Source organism: Malaclemys terrapin, chromosome 4, assembly GCF_027887155.1.
Source record: "Malaclemys terrapin pileata isolate rMalTer1 chromosome 4, rMalTer1.hap1, whole genome shotgun sequence".
In the NCBI taxonomy this organism is placed as follows: Eukaryota; Metazoa; Chordata; order Testudines; family Emydidae; genus Malaclemys; species Malaclemys terrapin.
Genome location: NC_071508.1, coordinates 55813390 through 55830561, shown reverse-complemented (window position 1 = coordinate 55830561; position 17172 = coordinate 55813390). Strand labels below are relative to the sequence as shown.

The 17172-nt window shown below is 42.0% G+C and overlaps 1 protein-coding gene across 3 annotated transcripts in view; it reads left to right on the top strand.

Moving 5' to 3' along the window:
- Window positions 1–17172, top strand: part of SBF2 (SET binding factor 2) — a 586194-nt gene that overhangs the window by 491753 nt on the left and 77269 nt on the right. For all 3 annotated transcript variants that reach the window (XM_054025187.1, XM_054025186.1, XM_054025185.1), the window contains exons 19-24: window positions 4398–4660; window positions 7878–8050; window positions 8339–8412; window positions 8814–9009; window positions 12985–13112; window positions 15432–15607. In XM_054025187.1, the coding sequence (XP_053881162.1) occupies window positions 4398–4660; window positions 7878–8050; window positions 8339–8412; window positions 8814–9009; window positions 12985–13112; window positions 15432–15607 (1010 nt within the window). The remainder of the gene's footprint in view (window positions 1–4397; window positions 4661–7877; window positions 8051–8338; window positions 8413–8813; window positions 9010–12984; window positions 13113–15431; window positions 15608–17172) is intronic.

Sequence of the window (17172 nt, the reverse complement as noted above, 5' to 3'; positions counted from 1 at the left end):
AACGTCAGGGCTTCCAAGGTCCCATCCCAAAAAATAAGGAGGCGGCGAAACTCGACCTGTTTGGCAGGAAGGTCTATTCAACAGGGGCCTACAGCTCCGCATCGCAAACCAGCAGACCATCATAAGCATATATGCGCACAATACCTGCACTGCGATGGCCAAGTTTGTGGAGCTCCTGCCACAAGACTCTTGCGCGGAGTTCTCCACACTAGAGGAGGAGGGAAAGCTGATCTTCCGGGCTTCCCTACAGGCGGCTTTTGGACGCGGCAGATGCAGCCTTACGCACACTGGCCACGGGGGTGGTAATGAGGCAGGTCTCCTGGTTCCAGGTCTCTGGACTACCACATGAGGTCCAACAAACGATCCAGGACCTCCACTTCGAGTGCTCAACCCTGTTTTCTGATCAAATGGACAAGAGACTTCATAATCTGAAGGACTCAAGGGCCACCGTCTGATCTCTGGGGCTTCACACACCAGCTACTCAGCGTAGGCATTTCAGACTTCAGCCTACCCCTAGGTTCTATCAGATTCAGAACCACCAGGACGCTCCTCATAGGAGGAATAGGAGTAGTAGGGAGGAGGCAGCACCCCTCCTCGGGGCAGAGCCTCTGGTCAGCCCAAGCCTTCGGCCGGCCCCAGACCCCCCCCTTTCCCCACCTTTTGAAGGTGCGGTCGAGGACAGCTCACCAGTTCAGAATCTGGATCTATCCCCTCTTACCTTCTCATCCCATCTATCCCCTTTCTACCGTGCTTGGTCCCATATTACCTCAGACTGTTGGGTGCTCTGCACAGTAGAGAGGGGATATTCCATCCAATTCTGTGCCCTCCCACCCCTCTACCCCCCTTCCCTGTTCCTCTTCAGGGACCCCTCTCACAAGCAACTTCTAATTCAGGAAGTGCACTCCCTCCTCTTGGTAAGGACAGTGGAAGAGGTTCCTCGGGGGCAAGGGTTTCTACTCTCAGTATTTCCTAATACCGAAAGCCAAGGGTGGCCTCAGACTCATCCTGGACCTGCAGCAGTTCAACATGTTCGTAAAGAAACTCAAATGCCTCATGGTCTCGCTGAGTTCCATTATCTCCTCATTGGATCCAGGAGACTGGTACGCTTCCCTCTATTTAAAGACACTTATTTCCACATAGCAATAATTCCTCCTCACAGATTTGTGGTGAACAACAGCCACTATCAGTTTACCGTCCTCCCTTTTGGCCTGTCAGCAGCACCTTGCGTTTTCACCAAATGCATGGCAGTCGTCGCACTGTTCCTGCGCAAGCGCCGGATTCAGGTTTTCCCTTAGCTCAACAACTGGCTGATCAAAGGCCACTCCAGATCCCAAGTGGAGGACCAGGTCGGCTTCATAAGAAGGACCTTCCTTGAACTAGGTCTCCTTTTCAACGAGGCCAAATCCACTCTGTCCCCGGTGCAGAGGATAGAGTTTATAGGCGCAGTGCTGAACTTGACCTAAGCCAGGACGAACCTCCCGGAAACCAGGTTTCAGTCTCTAGGGGACATCATACGAGGCCTCAGACAGTTCCCTACGACTACAGCAAGGAACTGCCTGAACCTGCTGCGGCACATGGCTGCGTGCACCTACGTAATACAGCATTCCAGACTCAGACTTCGCCCACTTCAGTCATGGCCGACATCGATTTATCGACCGGCCCGGGACTCTCTGGACAGCCCTACCCTGCCCTTTGGTGGCTCAACCCACAGGTGGTTTGTGTGGGAGTACCTTTCACCAGCTCCCAGCCATCCCTTTTATTAGTGACAGATGCCTCACATCTGGGCTGGGGGGACATTTGGGAGACCTCAGGGCCTCTAGTGTCAGGCAGATCTCGCTCAGCATATCAACGTCAGAGAGCTGAGAGCAGTGCGTCTGGAGTGCCAGGTTTTCAGAATATCAGTCCTCATGGACAACATTACGGCGATGTTTTATATCAACAGATAGGGGGTGCATGCTCCTCTCCCCTGTGCCTGGAAGCCCTCATGCTGTAGGACTTGTGTAGAGCACTCGATACACCTGCAGGCTTCATACCTTCCTGGGGTGCAGAACGAGCTGGCAGACAGCCTCAGCCAAACTTTTCACAGCCACGAGTGGTCCCTCCGGCCGGACGTAGTGAGCTCAATTTTTCATCTCTGGGGCTTTCCCCAGATAGACCTGTTCGCCACACGCAGCAACAGGAAGTGTCAACTATTTTTCTCCTTTGTGAATCACAGTCTGGGTTCCATCGTGGATTCCTTCCTTCTTCTGTGGGGGGACCATCTCCTCTACGCCTTCCCATCAATACCGCTGGTCCACAAGGTGCTCCTCCAGGTCCACAGAGACTGGGACTGGGTCATATTGATAGCTCCAGCATAGCCATGCCAGCACTGGTTCAAATCACTCCCAGAAATGTCTGTGGTGACCCCACTCACCTTGCCGTTGGTCCCGGACCTGATCACGCAGGATCACAGCCGCCTCCGGCACCCAAACCTAGAGTCACTCCACCTCACAGCTTGGATGTTCCATGGCTAAATGCTATGGAACTGTCCTGTTCTGATCAAGTCAGACAAGTTCTCCTTGGCAGTAGGAAGCCCTCTACAATGGCAACGTACCTTGCCAAGTGGAAGAGGTTCTCTCTCTGGTCGGAGCAGCAGCAGCATCAGTCGCCGACGCTCGCCCCAGTCCCTTTCATACTGGACTACCTCTTCCATCTTAAACAACAGGCTCTGTCATTGTCGTCAATAAGGGTCCACTTGGCCACCATCTCCATCTGGGCGCAGACGGCTTCTTGGTCTTCGCGAACCCCATGGTTACCTGTTTCCTCAAAGGCTCGACAGGCTCTACCCGCAAACTCATCAGCCTGCCCCAGCCTAGGACCTTAACCTGGTCCTCGCCAGACTTACGGGCCCCCCATTTGAGCCAATTGTGATGTGCTCCCTGCTTTATCTCTCTTACAAGGTGGCGTTCCTGGTGATGATAACCTCAACTAGGAGAGTGTCGGAGCACAGGGCACTTACATCCGAGCCCCCTTACACAGTATTTCATAAGGACAGCTCAGACCACACCCAGCTTTTCTCCCTAAAGTTGTCTCCCAGTTTCACATGAACCAGGACATCTTCCTCCCAGTGTTTTATCCTAAGCCACATTCCTGTGACAGGGAGCGAAGGCTTCACTCACTGGATGTCCGCAGAGCGCTGGCCTTCTATATAGAGATAACCAAACCATTCCAAAAGTCTGTCCAGTTATTTGTAGCGGTGGCGGAGAGGATGAAGGGCCTCCCCGTTTCATCCCAGCGCATCTCGTCATGCATCACGTCTTGCATTCAGGAGTGTTATGGCCTGGCGAAGGTGCCGGCTCCGCTGATCACCGCTCACTCCACCAGGGCTCAGGCCTCCTCAGCTGCATTCCTGGCGCAGGTCCCCACTCAGAAGATCTGCAGAACGGCAACGTGGTCCTCGATACACGTTTATGACGCACTATGCGATCACACAGAAGGCCAGAGACGATGCGACCTTTGGACGAGCTGTGCTCCAATCAGTGGATGACTCCGACCCCACCTCCTGAACTTTGGCTTGTGAGTCACCTGGTTGGAATGGACATGAACAAGCACTCGAAGAAGAAAAAACAGTTACTCACCTTCTCGTAACTGTTGTTCGAGATAAGTTGTGTTGTTCATGTCCATTCCAATACCCACCCTCCTACCCCTCTGTCGGAGTAACCGACAAGAAGGAACTGAGGGGGTGGGGAGTTGGCAGGGCCCTATATTGGGCGCCATGAAGGCGCAACTCCAGGGGGCGCCCAGGATGACCCTACAGACGCTGCTAAGGGAAAAATCTTCTGGCTGGCGTGCACGCAGCGCACACACACCTGGTTGGAATGGACATGAACAACACATCTCGAAGAAAAACAGTTACAAGAAGGTGAGTAACCATTTTTTATTTATATCTACACAAGCCTCACCTGAATGCCAGAGGACTTTGGACAAAATCAGCTGTCAGGCAATTAGCTGCATCTTATTTCTCCATCCAATTCAAGCTTGATCTCTGCCTGAGTTAAGACTCTGCAAGCTGAAAGGAACAGCTATATAATAGACTGTTAAACCCAACTCAGCAAAAAATGAATACACAAAGATGGTATGGGCTAGAAAACACTAGAACTGAATCAAATTATTAAATTGAACTTGGCTATACTATGCTATTTGCATTATTTCAGTACAATACCTTAATTCACTTAAGGATGCAATCCTTAAGTCCTATTACAAGTAGATATAAGTGTTAGATTATTCTTATTTTTTTTTACATTTTATATAATGAAATGAAGATTCAACACTTTGGAATTAATGTTAATATTTCTTTTCTTAATGTTAGTAATATAACTCTATCATCTATTGCTTTTATGTGGCAATGTTTATTCTAGGAGAAAAATTCTGTAGGTCTGGACCAGGAAAAAACAGCCATGGACCTGGCTGCTGAGCAGTTGCGTTTATGGCCAACACTCAATAAAGAAACTCAGCAGGAGCTAATACAGAATGAGGAAAGTACAGTTTTCAGTCAGGCAATTCATTTTGCTAACCTCATGGTCTACCTGCTAGTGCCACTGGACACAAGTAAGAACAAACTATTGAGAACATCAGCTACAGGAGACTGGGAGAGTGGAAGCAACAGCATTGTCACAAATAGGTGCGTAAATGAAAAGACATGGTTTGGTAGTAAGCAATTGTGGGATGTAACTCAGTCCTTTTAATAAAAATACTGTATTAATTATAAAAATTAAATGCAGGAGCACTTTACAATAATGGAAGTTCATGTCCTATGTTAACAACCTTTGTAACAATGTAAAAGTAAGGACCTTTGGAATTGTAATTCCTGCTGATATTCTTTCTAACCTACTGTTCAGTTTGCAGTGCTTTGTATTCATAATACCAGTAATATCAACATAATGTTTTAATATCATCCAAAAAGTGCCATTTTCTCCTTTGACACAATGCACAGAAATCCTTACTTCTCTAAGCAGTTTCAGAGTATTGAGCTACTAAAAACTTTATGCCAGCAAAGCAATATTTCCTTTGGTAGCAATTAAGGCTGTAAGGCAATTCCGTAGTGGATGATGTGATCATTCTGTGCATTTTGTACGTTAGCCTAAGGTCCTAATCCTGCAAACTGCTCTAAATACACAAAGTCCTGGTGAAGTAAGTGAAGTTCTATGCAAGCACAGGGGTCCACCTGTGCAGAGCACCTTGCTGGTCGAAATTTGTAAAGCATTTTATGACCTTTCCAATAACAGGTGTTGGGTAAAATATTATAATAAATGTTCACAGAGCATATAAAACTGTGCAAGAAATAAAAATTTTTATTTTCGCATCCCTCCCACAACGCCCTTGTGGTTAACACTGTAAACAAATGTGGAAGACAGCACCACGCTAAATCAACATCATATGACAAAGACCAAAATCATCTTGACTTATTTGGGCTTAAATCATGTTTGTGGGGTACTCTACAATTTAAGATCACCACCTATCCAGCCCTCGTGGTGAAATACTAACTATTTGAAGTTTAATTCCTTTATTGAGAATCTTCCATCAGAGCAGAGGGAACAATTTCAGGCAATCATTGCAGAGGGTCAGCTGCTGGCCAGGACATCACTGCAGGCCTCTCTGGATGCCACTGATACAGCAGCTTGTTCTATCTCCACAGTGGTAGTAATGAGGAGGGCCTCCTGGCTGAAGCTCTCGGGGCTTCCAGGGAAATTCCAAAATACAATTGAGGATCTTCCTTTCGATGGATTGAAGCTGTTTGCGAAAAAGACAGACAAGTCCCTGCATACTTTGAAAGACTCAGGCTCAACTTGCGTTCTCTGGGAATTTATACCCTTTCACAAAAAAGAAAGTTTAGTAAGTCCCAGACAGCACAGAGATCTTGTCCCACTCTGTTTCTTGCCTCTAGGGTGACCAAACAGCAAATGGGGAGGGCAGGGGGGGTTAATAGGAGCCTATATAAGAAAAAGACCCAAAAATCAGGACTGTCCCTATAAAATCAGGACATTGGGTCACCCTACTTGCCTCCCAAGTACCTTACCTACTCCAGCATAAGAGACAACAGTTCCAAAAGAAGAGACCACCTATTTCTCAGGCATTAACCTGACAACCCACAATTTTGACACACCAATTTTGACAGGATGGTCGAGGTGTTCAGTTACCAGTCCCACTCATACCTACTTCAACAATCTGCATGTCTCCCTCGCTTTGGTGACCATCTCTCTCACTTCCACTGAGCTTGGGAACATATCCCTATGGACCTGGGGGCTTTGGAGATCATTTCAACAGAATACTCCATCCACTTTACTTCCCTCCGGCCATCCCACCCCATTTCCCTATCCATCTTCAGGGACCCCTCTCACAAGTACCTCCGATGACAGGAAATAGACTTCCTCCTGAATTTGGGTGCTATAGAACCAGTTCCTATGAAAAACAGAGGGATGCGGTTTTATTCCAGGTAGTTCCTGGTTCCAAAAAAGAATTGTGGCTGGAAATCCTTTGTGGATCTAAGATTACTTAACAGATTTGCAAAGATTCAAAATTCAAGATGATAATTTTTGCAGCAATAATTCCATCACTGGACAAAGGGGTTTGGTTCTCGGCTCTTGACCTACTTACTTTCATATAGCAATTCACCCCTTCCACAGAAGCTTCCTACACTTTGCTCTCCGTCAAGAGTATTTTTAATACAAGGCTTTCCCGTTCGGTCTCTCCTCTGCACCCAAAGTGTTCTAAAAATTTCTCTCAGTGATGGCTCCTCATGTTCACAGACAAGGAATTCTGATTTTCCCATACCTTGATGATTGGCTGCTCAAGGGACTCTCCTACAATGAAGTCTCACTGGCCACTCAGAGGGCCATAGACCTATTTCTCAGACTGGGACTACAATTAAAAATCCAAAAGTCCACCTTAACCCCAGTGCAAAGTTTGGAGTTCATAGAAGCTTACATCAATGTGGCATCAAGGGGGGAGCGAGATCATCTTCCCTCTGCTCTGGAGCAGTGAGGCTTTGGAATTGGTGCATTCTAAATCAGATCAGCATCTCAGCAGCTTACTTTCCTGGCATGCAAAACATCACAGCAGATACCCTCAGTAGGCACTTCTCACGGGATCACAAATGGGAGATAGAGCCCATTACACTCCACTGCTTATTTTGATGTTGGGGCATCACGCAGAAGACCTGTTCACCACAGCCAAGAAAGAGCAAGAAACACTCGAGAAGCAGACTGTCCCTATGGGTGCTCCACTACTTGCCCTTATCTCCTCTGCTTCCGAGTTCTTTGTGATGGAATTCAGCTGGGAAAAAAAGGAACTGAGGGCAGTTCACCTGCACAGCTCTGTATGGCTATGGTGCAGAGCATGAGACTGTATGGGCTGCATGTGCGGGCTGAACAGGCATTGCTACCTAAAATCTCCTATCTGAGGCTCATGAGACGCATGCACACCTAGAGTGGCGCACACGCGGAGATGCACGTCTTGAAGAACCACAGTTACTGCATAGGGTCAGTATCCTTCTCTTTGTGTATAATGAAGAGGAGACATGGGACCAGACTTAAAAGGATTTTCCTTTTTAAGGAACTGTTCCTGTCTATATCAGACTTGTTTTCTACCTTATTTATTCACCAGTGCAGCTCCAGCAGTGGGAGTACTATTGTAGAGATGGCACCAGCATACACTGGTGTTTATATTGTTAGTATCTGAAACTGTGCCTGAAGTGTAGAGGCAAAGTGGACAATATATTTAGCTACACTGAATACAGCAGACTCATTAGACAAAAAATATATGGTAGTTATTCTCTGTGCGTTATGGTTAGCTAACTGGATTTTTTTACACTAGCAGGTTTTTTTCCTTTTCTTCTGTAGTATTGCCGGCAGTGTTGCAGAGAGCTATGACACCGAAAGTGGGTTTGAAGACTCTGAGAACAATGATATTGCCAATGCAGTTGTACGCTTCATCACCAGGTTTATAGACAAAGTATGTACAGAGAGTGGAGTTACACAGGATCACATCAAGAGCCTTCATTGCATGATACCAGGTAAGAACTGGTTTAAAAAAATGTAAATTTGCAAAATTGTCACTTCTTTCTCTGGAAACTGATATTTTCCAGTAGAAGTGTATTTTTGGTTTGTTGTTTTCAGTATAGTTTATGGGTTTGTTTCCTAGACTGTAATCCTTGATGAATTCCAAATAGCCATTGATGACATCTACGCTGTTTTTCCTTGACAGTTTAACTCTAGGATTTCAAACCGTGGAGTTATATTTAGTTTGTTTTACTCTTTCTTATATTGTGTGAGGTTTAATTTATGGTGTCACTGATTCCCAGGGATTGTAGCAATGCACATTGAGACTCTGGAGGCCGTCCATCGAGAGAGTAGAAGACTACCACCAATACAGAAGGTAAGTATTATAAAAGGTGTTTGTGTTGGTTACACGTATTGGAATCGTACACAGTTTGACGTGGCTTCAGCCTTCCTTTTTCTAATATTATGAAGAGATATCTGATCACTGAACAGTATAATCAAGAAATTTTCCACCAGTGATTGATAAATTGTTTGGCTTTGGTCTCATGAAATATGAACTTGTGAAAGTAGCAGAGACAAATCTCTGAACATAAAAAAGTGGTGGCATGACAACTACTTAAGACCAATTTTATTGAGTTGAGTCCAAACTCAGCCTCTCGCAGAGTCAGTCTCAACAGTTTTGAAATTAATTTTTTTCATGTCAAATACCAATTTGGTAGATTGCAGTGTTATACTGTACATTATACTTACATTTAAAATTCTTATATTTGGTCTCAGCCTAAGATTCTGCGACCAGCTTTGCTGCCAGGAGAAGAGTTTGTGTGTGATGGTCTCCGTGTGCTGCTGGATCCTGATGGGAGAGAGGAAGCAACAGGAGGATTGCTCGGAGGTCCCCATATTCTCCCAGCAGAAGGAGCTTTGTTCCTTACCACATACAGAATTATATTTAAAGGCACTCCTCATGATCAATTAGGTATGGTCTTTCTTACTAAGATCAGAATAATATATGGTCTGGCAGGTATGAGAGACCTTGAACTGGCCCTGCAGTTTATTTAAGCAAGACCATCAAAACAAATCTACCCAACAAAAAACTGCTAAGAATTCAATTAAGTATTAATTTAATTCATGTTGATCATCTGTACAGAAATAAACCATGTGCCTAGATTCTTGACTTTATCACTAAATATAATGATATTTATTTTTGATGTTACATTTTAATTTATCTGCAATCCAAATATCCACCTGAGTTTTTAGGTACTGAATTTTAGCATTGTTCCCATGTTACAGTAGTCCTTTGGGGTCCTATTTACTTAAAATACAATAAAAATATACTTTGAGCTTTCTGTTCATACTTAACATAAGAACAGCCATACTGGGTCAAACCAAAGGTCCCTCTAGGCAAGTATCCGGTCTTCCAATAGTAGTCATTGCCAGATACCCCAGAGGGAATGAACAGAAAAGGTAATCATCAAGTGATCCATCCGCTGTCGCATGTTCCCAGAGGAACAGAGGCTAGGGACACCATCCCTGCCCATCCTGACTAATAGCCATTGATGGCCATATCCTCCATGAATTTATCTAGTTCTTTTTGGAACCCTGTTATTGTCTTGGCCTTCACAACATCCTCTGGTAAGGCGTTCCACAGGTTGACTGTGCGCTGTGTGGAAAAAATACTTCCTTTTGTTTGTTTTAAATCTGCTGCCTGTTAATTTCATATGGTGGCCCCTAGTTCTTGTGTTATGAGAAGGAGTAAATAACACTTCCTTATTTACTTTCTCTACACCAGTCATGATTTTATAGACCTCTATCATATCCCCCCTTAGTCATCTCTTTTCCAAGCTGAAAAGTCCCAATCCTATTAATCTCTCCTCATACGGCAGCCATTCCATACCCCTAATCATTTTTGTTGCCCTTTTCTGAATCTTTTCCAATATCAATATATCTTTTATGAGATGGGGCGACCACATTTGCATGCAGTATTCAAGATGTGGGCATACCATGGATTTATATGGAGGCAATATGATATCTTCTGTCTTATTATCTATCTCTTTCCTAATGATGCCCAACATTCTGTTCGCTTTTTTGACTGCCACTGCACATTGAGTGGATGTTTTCAGAGAACCATCCACAGTGACTCCAAGATCTCTTTCTTGAGTGGTAACAGCTAATTTAGACCCCATCATTTTATATGTATCATTGGGATTATGTTTTCCAATGTGCATTACTTTGCATTTATCAACATTGAATTTTATCTGCCATTTTGTTGCCCAGTCACCCAGTTTTGAGAGCTCCTTTTGTAGCTCTACGCAGTCTGCCTGGGACTTAACTATCTTGAGTAGTTTTGTATCATCTGCAAATTTTGCCACCTCACTGTTTACCCCTTTTTTCAGATCATTTATGAATCTGTTAAATACTACTGGGCCCAGTATAGACCCCTGGGGGACACCACTATTTACGTCTCTCCATTCTGAACACTGACCATTTATTCCTACCCTTTGTTTCCTATCTTTTAACCAGTTATCAATCCATGAGAGAACCTTCCCTCTTATCCCATGGCTGCTTACTTTGCTTAAGAGCCTTTGGTGAGGGACCTTGTCAAAAGCTTTCTGAAAATCTAAATACACTATATCCACTGGATCCCCCTTGTCCACATTCTTGTTGACCCCCCCTCAAAGAATTTTTATAGATTGGTGAGGCATGATTTCCCTTTACAAAAAGCATGTTGACTGTTCCTCAACAAATTATGTTCATCTATGTGTCTGACAATTTTGTTCTTTACTATAGTTTCAACTAGTTTGCCCGGTACTGAAGTCAGGTTTACCGGCCTGTAATTGCCGTGGTCACCTCTGGAGCCTTCTTTAAAAATTGGCATCACATTAGCTATCCTCCAGTCATTTGGTACAGAATCTGATTTAAAAGATAGGTTACAGACTACAGGTAGTAGTCCTGCAGTTTCACACCATCTGGTCCTGGTACTTATTACTGTTTACTTTATCAATTTGTTCCAAAGCCTCCTCTAAGGACTCCTCAATCTGGGACAGTTCCTCAGATTTGTCACCTAAAAAGAATGGCTCAGGTTTGGGAATTTTCCTCACATCCTCAGCCATGAAGACTGATGCAAAGAATTCATTTAGTTTCTCCACAATGGCCTTATCGTCCTTGAGTGCTCCTTTAGCATCTCAATCGTCCAGTGGCCCCACTGGTGGTTTAGCAGGCTTCCTGCTTCTGATGTACTTTAAAAAAAAAAAAATTGCTATTACTTTTTGAGTCTTTGGCTAGCTGTACTTCAAATTCTTTTTTTGGCCTTCCTAATTTTATTTGTACACTTCATTTGCTGGAGTTATGCTCCTTTCTGTTTTCCTCACTATGATTTAACTTCCGCTTTTTAAAGGATGCCTTTTTGCCTCTCACTGCTTCTTTTACTTTGTTGTTTAGCCACGGTGGCTCTCTTTTGGTTCTCTTCTGTGTTTTTTAATGTGGGGTGTACATTTAAGTTGAGCCTCTATTATGGTCTCTTTAAAAATTTTCCATGCAGCTTGCAGGGATATTACCTTTGGTGCTGTACCTTTTAATTTCTGTTTAACTAACCTCCTTATTTTTGTGTAGTTCCCGTTTCTGAAATTAAATGCTACCGTGTTGGGCTGCTATGGTGTTTTCTCCGTCACAGGGATGTTAAATTTAATTATATTATGGTCAGTATTACCAAGCGGTCCAGCTATATTCACCTCTTGGACCTGATCCTGTGCTCCACTTCAGACTAAATCAAGAATTGCCTCTGCTCTTGTGGGTAGCATGACTAGCTGCTTCAAGAAGCAGACAGAAGCAGTCATTTAAGGTGTCACTTGCACAAGGTGAAACAGTTCAGTAGTGTTATCACAAGAGTGAGGGAATGTTGTATAGTGGTTAAAGCTGAAGACTGGCAGTCAGGACTCTTGGGTATATTCCTGGCACTCCCACAGACTTACTGTTTGATTTGGACAAGTCATTTAGTTTCTCTGTGCCTCACGCTCCTCATCTGTAAAATGCTACTTTATGGAGGATTTGTGAAACCTACAGCAGTGCACTCTGTACTAGAGAAGTACAAAAATATCATTAATGGCTAAAGATTAAAATCTCGTTTAGTGGATTCATATGTCAAGTGATGAGCCATGTCAGGATGAGGGCTTGTAGTTGAGGACTTTAACAGTGAGGGGGAGATAAATTCCTGAACTCAAAGGTCTGCATATGTTCAAACTTTTTTTAAAATAGCACAGACTAATAAAAGTGCAGTAATCAAGGAGTGAGTCTGAATGGTGGAAATTGAAAAAGCAATTATCTTGGACATATTGAAAACCATGTGTAATGGAGTTTACATTTTCCCCTCAACAATCATTACTGGATTAAATATTGTGTTTAATTATGTCATGGGAAGTGTAGTAGTTCTAAAGATCAGATTTTCTTGTTTGGAAATCTCTGTTTTAGTTACTTTATTAAACAAATTAATTTATCAAGCAAAAATGTAAATACATAACGTTCATAGTTTTTATATAAGGAAACTAATGCATATCAGTTATATATAAACTTCAGAATGTAATATGACAGATTACTAATAGTTAGAGACAGATTTTTGGACTACAACCAAATAGTTTTTTCTGCCATTTCCACAATTTAGAAAGAGAGAGAATGGAAAAATATTTTTCCAATCATCCTAATTAATGTCAAATGGGAAAAACGAATGTTAGTTAACTGAATGTTGGGTTGTATGTCATATTTTGGGAATTTATCACCTGCTTTAAAGCCTTTTGCCTAAAGTGAATTCTGGATTGTTATTGGCCTTCTAGCCAAGATCATGTGCCTTATATTCCATTTCTTTGCACCCATTCATTAACACCTGTTCAAAGTAAAATATAACTACATCAGATATGATTCCATGACCTAAGGTGTCTGTAAATGATTCTATGATACTTAGCTGGAGAACAGACAGTGATCCGGAGCTTTCCCATAGCATCTATTATGAAGGAGAAGAAGATTACTATACAGAACCAGCTGCAACAGAATATGCAGGAAGGACTGCAGATCACCTCAGCATCATTTCAGGTAGAATGGAGTGCTTTATTCTTTATGCTTTGTAAAACACCTGAAATTATGATCTCATCAAAATAACCTGCTGCAACTAACACCCTAGCCCCTGGCAGCGGCTGAGTATCCTCTGTTCCTTGTGAAGTCAATGGTATTGGCGGGGTCTCAGCATCTCACAGGAACCCGGAAGTGCTTTCCTACACATACACTCAATATCTACTAGAGCATAAATGGTTTTCATTGCCTGTTTCTCTCACTCCTCCTCTCACCCCTCCATTGGACCCTTTGGAGGACAATCTTTGGGTCCAAAGTCTCTGCTGAAGAGCAGATTGAGTCTGGGTAGGTCAAAAGGCATGTACATCAAATCTCCTCCATCCTGTTGGAGTGTATCTGGAAAAAATAAGAACACCCAGTGTTTCTGGGTGGCTCCATGGCAGGAGGAAGTCCATGGTAGCACAGTTAAAATGGAGCCTGGGGTATCACCAAGGTCGAGAGCTAATCCAGAAGCACAGGGCCTCTCCATAGGCAGCCCTGACCTTTGGTGGAGCCCCATGATCTGTACAGATTCCTGAGGATTTACCAGTTTAGGGACAGGTATCACAGGCTATTCTTCAAAGGCATGTAGAACAGGACAGTTTGTAGAATTGGGAATCTTCTGGAGATTTTTTTTTCCCAGAGCCAGGAGCCCCCTACAGTGAATTTAGTCTATGAGGTAATCTAGCCTATGATGAGGCCCTAAATGAAGGGAAGAGGAATGTAAGGTAGAAATCTTCAAGAATTGTAATCAATAGAATTAAAATTATGTAAGTGTGGCTTCAGAACATGAAATGTTTAGCTAGATCTGGTTACTGCTACAAAAGTTCATTACTTTGTTCAAGACAAAAAAAATCACAATTTGATAAAATGGAGAGTCTTTCATTTAGGAGTATGTCATCAATTTCTTCTTATTGGTGTTTTGAATAGTCACTGTGTAACATATTTCTCTCATATACATTAACCTATATAAATGAATGGATTTAATTAACAATTTAAGGAGTCACTCTTGTATGCCTTTCAAGTAAACCAGTAACTGGCCTTTTGTTTTCCAAAGCTCTTTTTGGAGACTAACAGTAACAATAAAATTTCTAACATCCTTCAATAGTATGCTAAATGCAGACACAACTCAAAGTTTCTGGTTCTGGACCCTGGTCAAATATAATCTCTGCTTTTGTTTAATGTAGTTTCGTTTTAGGTTATCAAAACAAAACCAACCAGCAAATGGTTTACTTTCTGTTCCTTTTCTAACAGCCAAAGTTCAATATTATATGAAATAGACCCCTCTCATCAAGGGAGAATGGCTACAGCTATATTATTTTAATGTATTTAAAATGTCATATTAGGGTGACCGCTAAATATTCAAGACCTCATTTCAAGGAGGTCCTAGAACAACAGAATTATTAGCCATTTGGAGGGAAAATACTAAAGTAAGTAAAATGAAAACGAAGGATCAGATATGCCTTGTGTACGGCAAACAAAAGACATATAAAAAGTAACTTAATTGGGACTTTTAAAATAACAAATATCTCAGAAATGTTTATTTTGTTTACCCCCACCATGGAAGTTGTTTGTGTCCCTTTTACAGATCCTCATTTTCCCTCTCCTTTATTACTCATCCTCAAAATATAAGAGTTGCCCATCATCCCTCTGGCTAAGAATTGTGGGACAGGGCTCCCTTTAAACTGTATAAAAGCCGTATTTTGACTGGAAAGAGAGATCAGTGTGGATAGTGCAAAGCACTTCCCTTTCCAAGGGTCAAATTTGGTTATCATGCTTTGCTACTAGCACAGTTTTCTAGGGTTTGCAAAGTGCAGAATGAATTGAAATGAATAAAATATGGAAGGATAGCTGTGGTAATTTTTGAATGCTAGAATTTTATAGTATAGTGAGAGAGTATCAATCTTTTACCAGTGTCGTCCTGTCTAGCCTCAAGGACCTGGCCCACCAGAGCTCTTCCAGCCCTTGCCATCCCATGTAGCAAGAAAATATGGGTAGTGTTTTAACTAGTGTAGTGTAGTGCAAAAACTGCTACTTAGATTTGCTCAGATGTTTTGTCTTAATTTTATGGGAATTCCAGACACTACAGAGTGGAAGTATTTTGGCATTAGAATATAAAATTAAAAAATAAAGTAAAAATGGATAAAATGAATTGCCATAATCAGTAACACATACATATTTCTGTTTATTTATTAATATATTATTTTACTTCCTTTGTGGGATCGTTTTCAGTTTTCTTTGATCTCAAAAGTTGCATATTAAATTATTTCCAGTCTCTAACATGTTATGTCTTTTTATTTGCAGTTAATTAAAGTAGCATTTGATGAGGAAGTGAGTCCTGAAGTGGTAGAAATATTTAGGAAACAGCTAATGAAGTTCCGTTATCCCCAGTCCATCTTTAGCACCTTTGCTTTTGCGGCTGGGCAAACTGCACCGCAGATAATCTTGCCAAAGCAAAAAGAAAAGAACACTTCCTTTCGGTAAGGTATAATCTATTTTTCTTTAATATGAATTTATTATTGATATTCTTGTTTACTGTTAGTCCAGTGCATTGAATTCTGTGTCATTTTTGATGGCTTTCCAAAATTGCAAGTTCATTTCAGTAGTCCTCAATAAAGCTGAATTGTCTAGCTTCTGTCAAGCATGTTACATAGATATGTCAAACAAAAGCTACCTAGTGTAAAAATATGTATGAATTTAGTCATAAAAGTGTATAATTAACCTGTTGAAATACGTGCCTTAGGAAATTATGGAAGTAATTACTGTAATAAGATTCAAAGCATACAGTTGAGCATTTATATGAATAACATCTGCAGTTATACTAATTCTATGGCAATATATAAAGAGGTTCCTCATACTTCAGAGTATGGATTGGTCACCAATTTAGGTAAAAAGAAATTTACACTCATGGGATGGTATTGTGCACTTGTTCTAGTGACCTGTAATGTAGCGTTTGGGTTTTTTAGTCTTCCTTCAAAGCAGGTCCATTCGAAGCATTCAAGAGTTCTGAGAGAGCTGGCTGAGGAGCAAACTGGATGATTAATTTTGATTTTCAGTAAGTCTTGGAATACTGATGTATTTCCAGAAGACTGGAAGAAAGCTAATGTTGTTCCAATATTTTTAAAAGATCGAAAGGATGACCTGGGTAATTGTAGGCCCAGGCAAGATAATGGAGCAGCTGATACAGGACTCAATTAATAAAGAATTAAAGAAGGGTAATATAATTAATGCCTTGGGTTTATGGAAAATAGATCTTGTCAAACTAATTTGAGATTACAAGTTTGGCTGATAAAGGTAATAGTGTTAATACTTAGACTTCTGTAAGGCATTTGACTTAGTACCACACAACATTTTGGTTGAAAAACTAGAATGATATAAAATTGACATGGCACACACTAAATGGATTAAAAACTGGCTAACTGATACGTCTCAAAATGTAACTGCAAATGGGAAATTGTCATTGATTATGTGTTTCAAGTGGCATCCCACATAGATCAGTTTTTGGCCCTTCTCTATTTAAAATTTTAATCAATGACCTGGAAAAAAACTTAAATTATCACTGGTGAAAATTACAGGCAACACAAAAATAGAGCAATCTGGATCACTTGGCAAGCTGGATGCAAGCAAATAATATGTATTTACTACGGCTATATATAAACATATACATGTAGTAACAAAGAATGAAGGCCATATTTACAGGATGGGGGACTCTATCCTGGAAGCAATGACTCTGGAAAAAAAAATTCAGAACTGCTGGAATACTGCATCCAGTTCTGGTGTCCACAGTTCAAGAAGGGTGTGAGGGTTCAAAGAAAATGATTGAATGATTAAAGCATTAGAAAACATGCTTTATAGTTTCAGAGTAACAGCCGTGTTAGTCTGTATCCGCAAAAAGAAGAACAGGAGTACTTGTGGCACCTTAGAGACTAACAAATTTATTAGAGCATAAGCTTTCGTGGACTATGCATCCGAAGAAGTGGGCTGTAGTCCACGAAAGCTTATGCTCTAATAAATTTGTTAGTCTCTAAGGTGCCACAAGTACTCC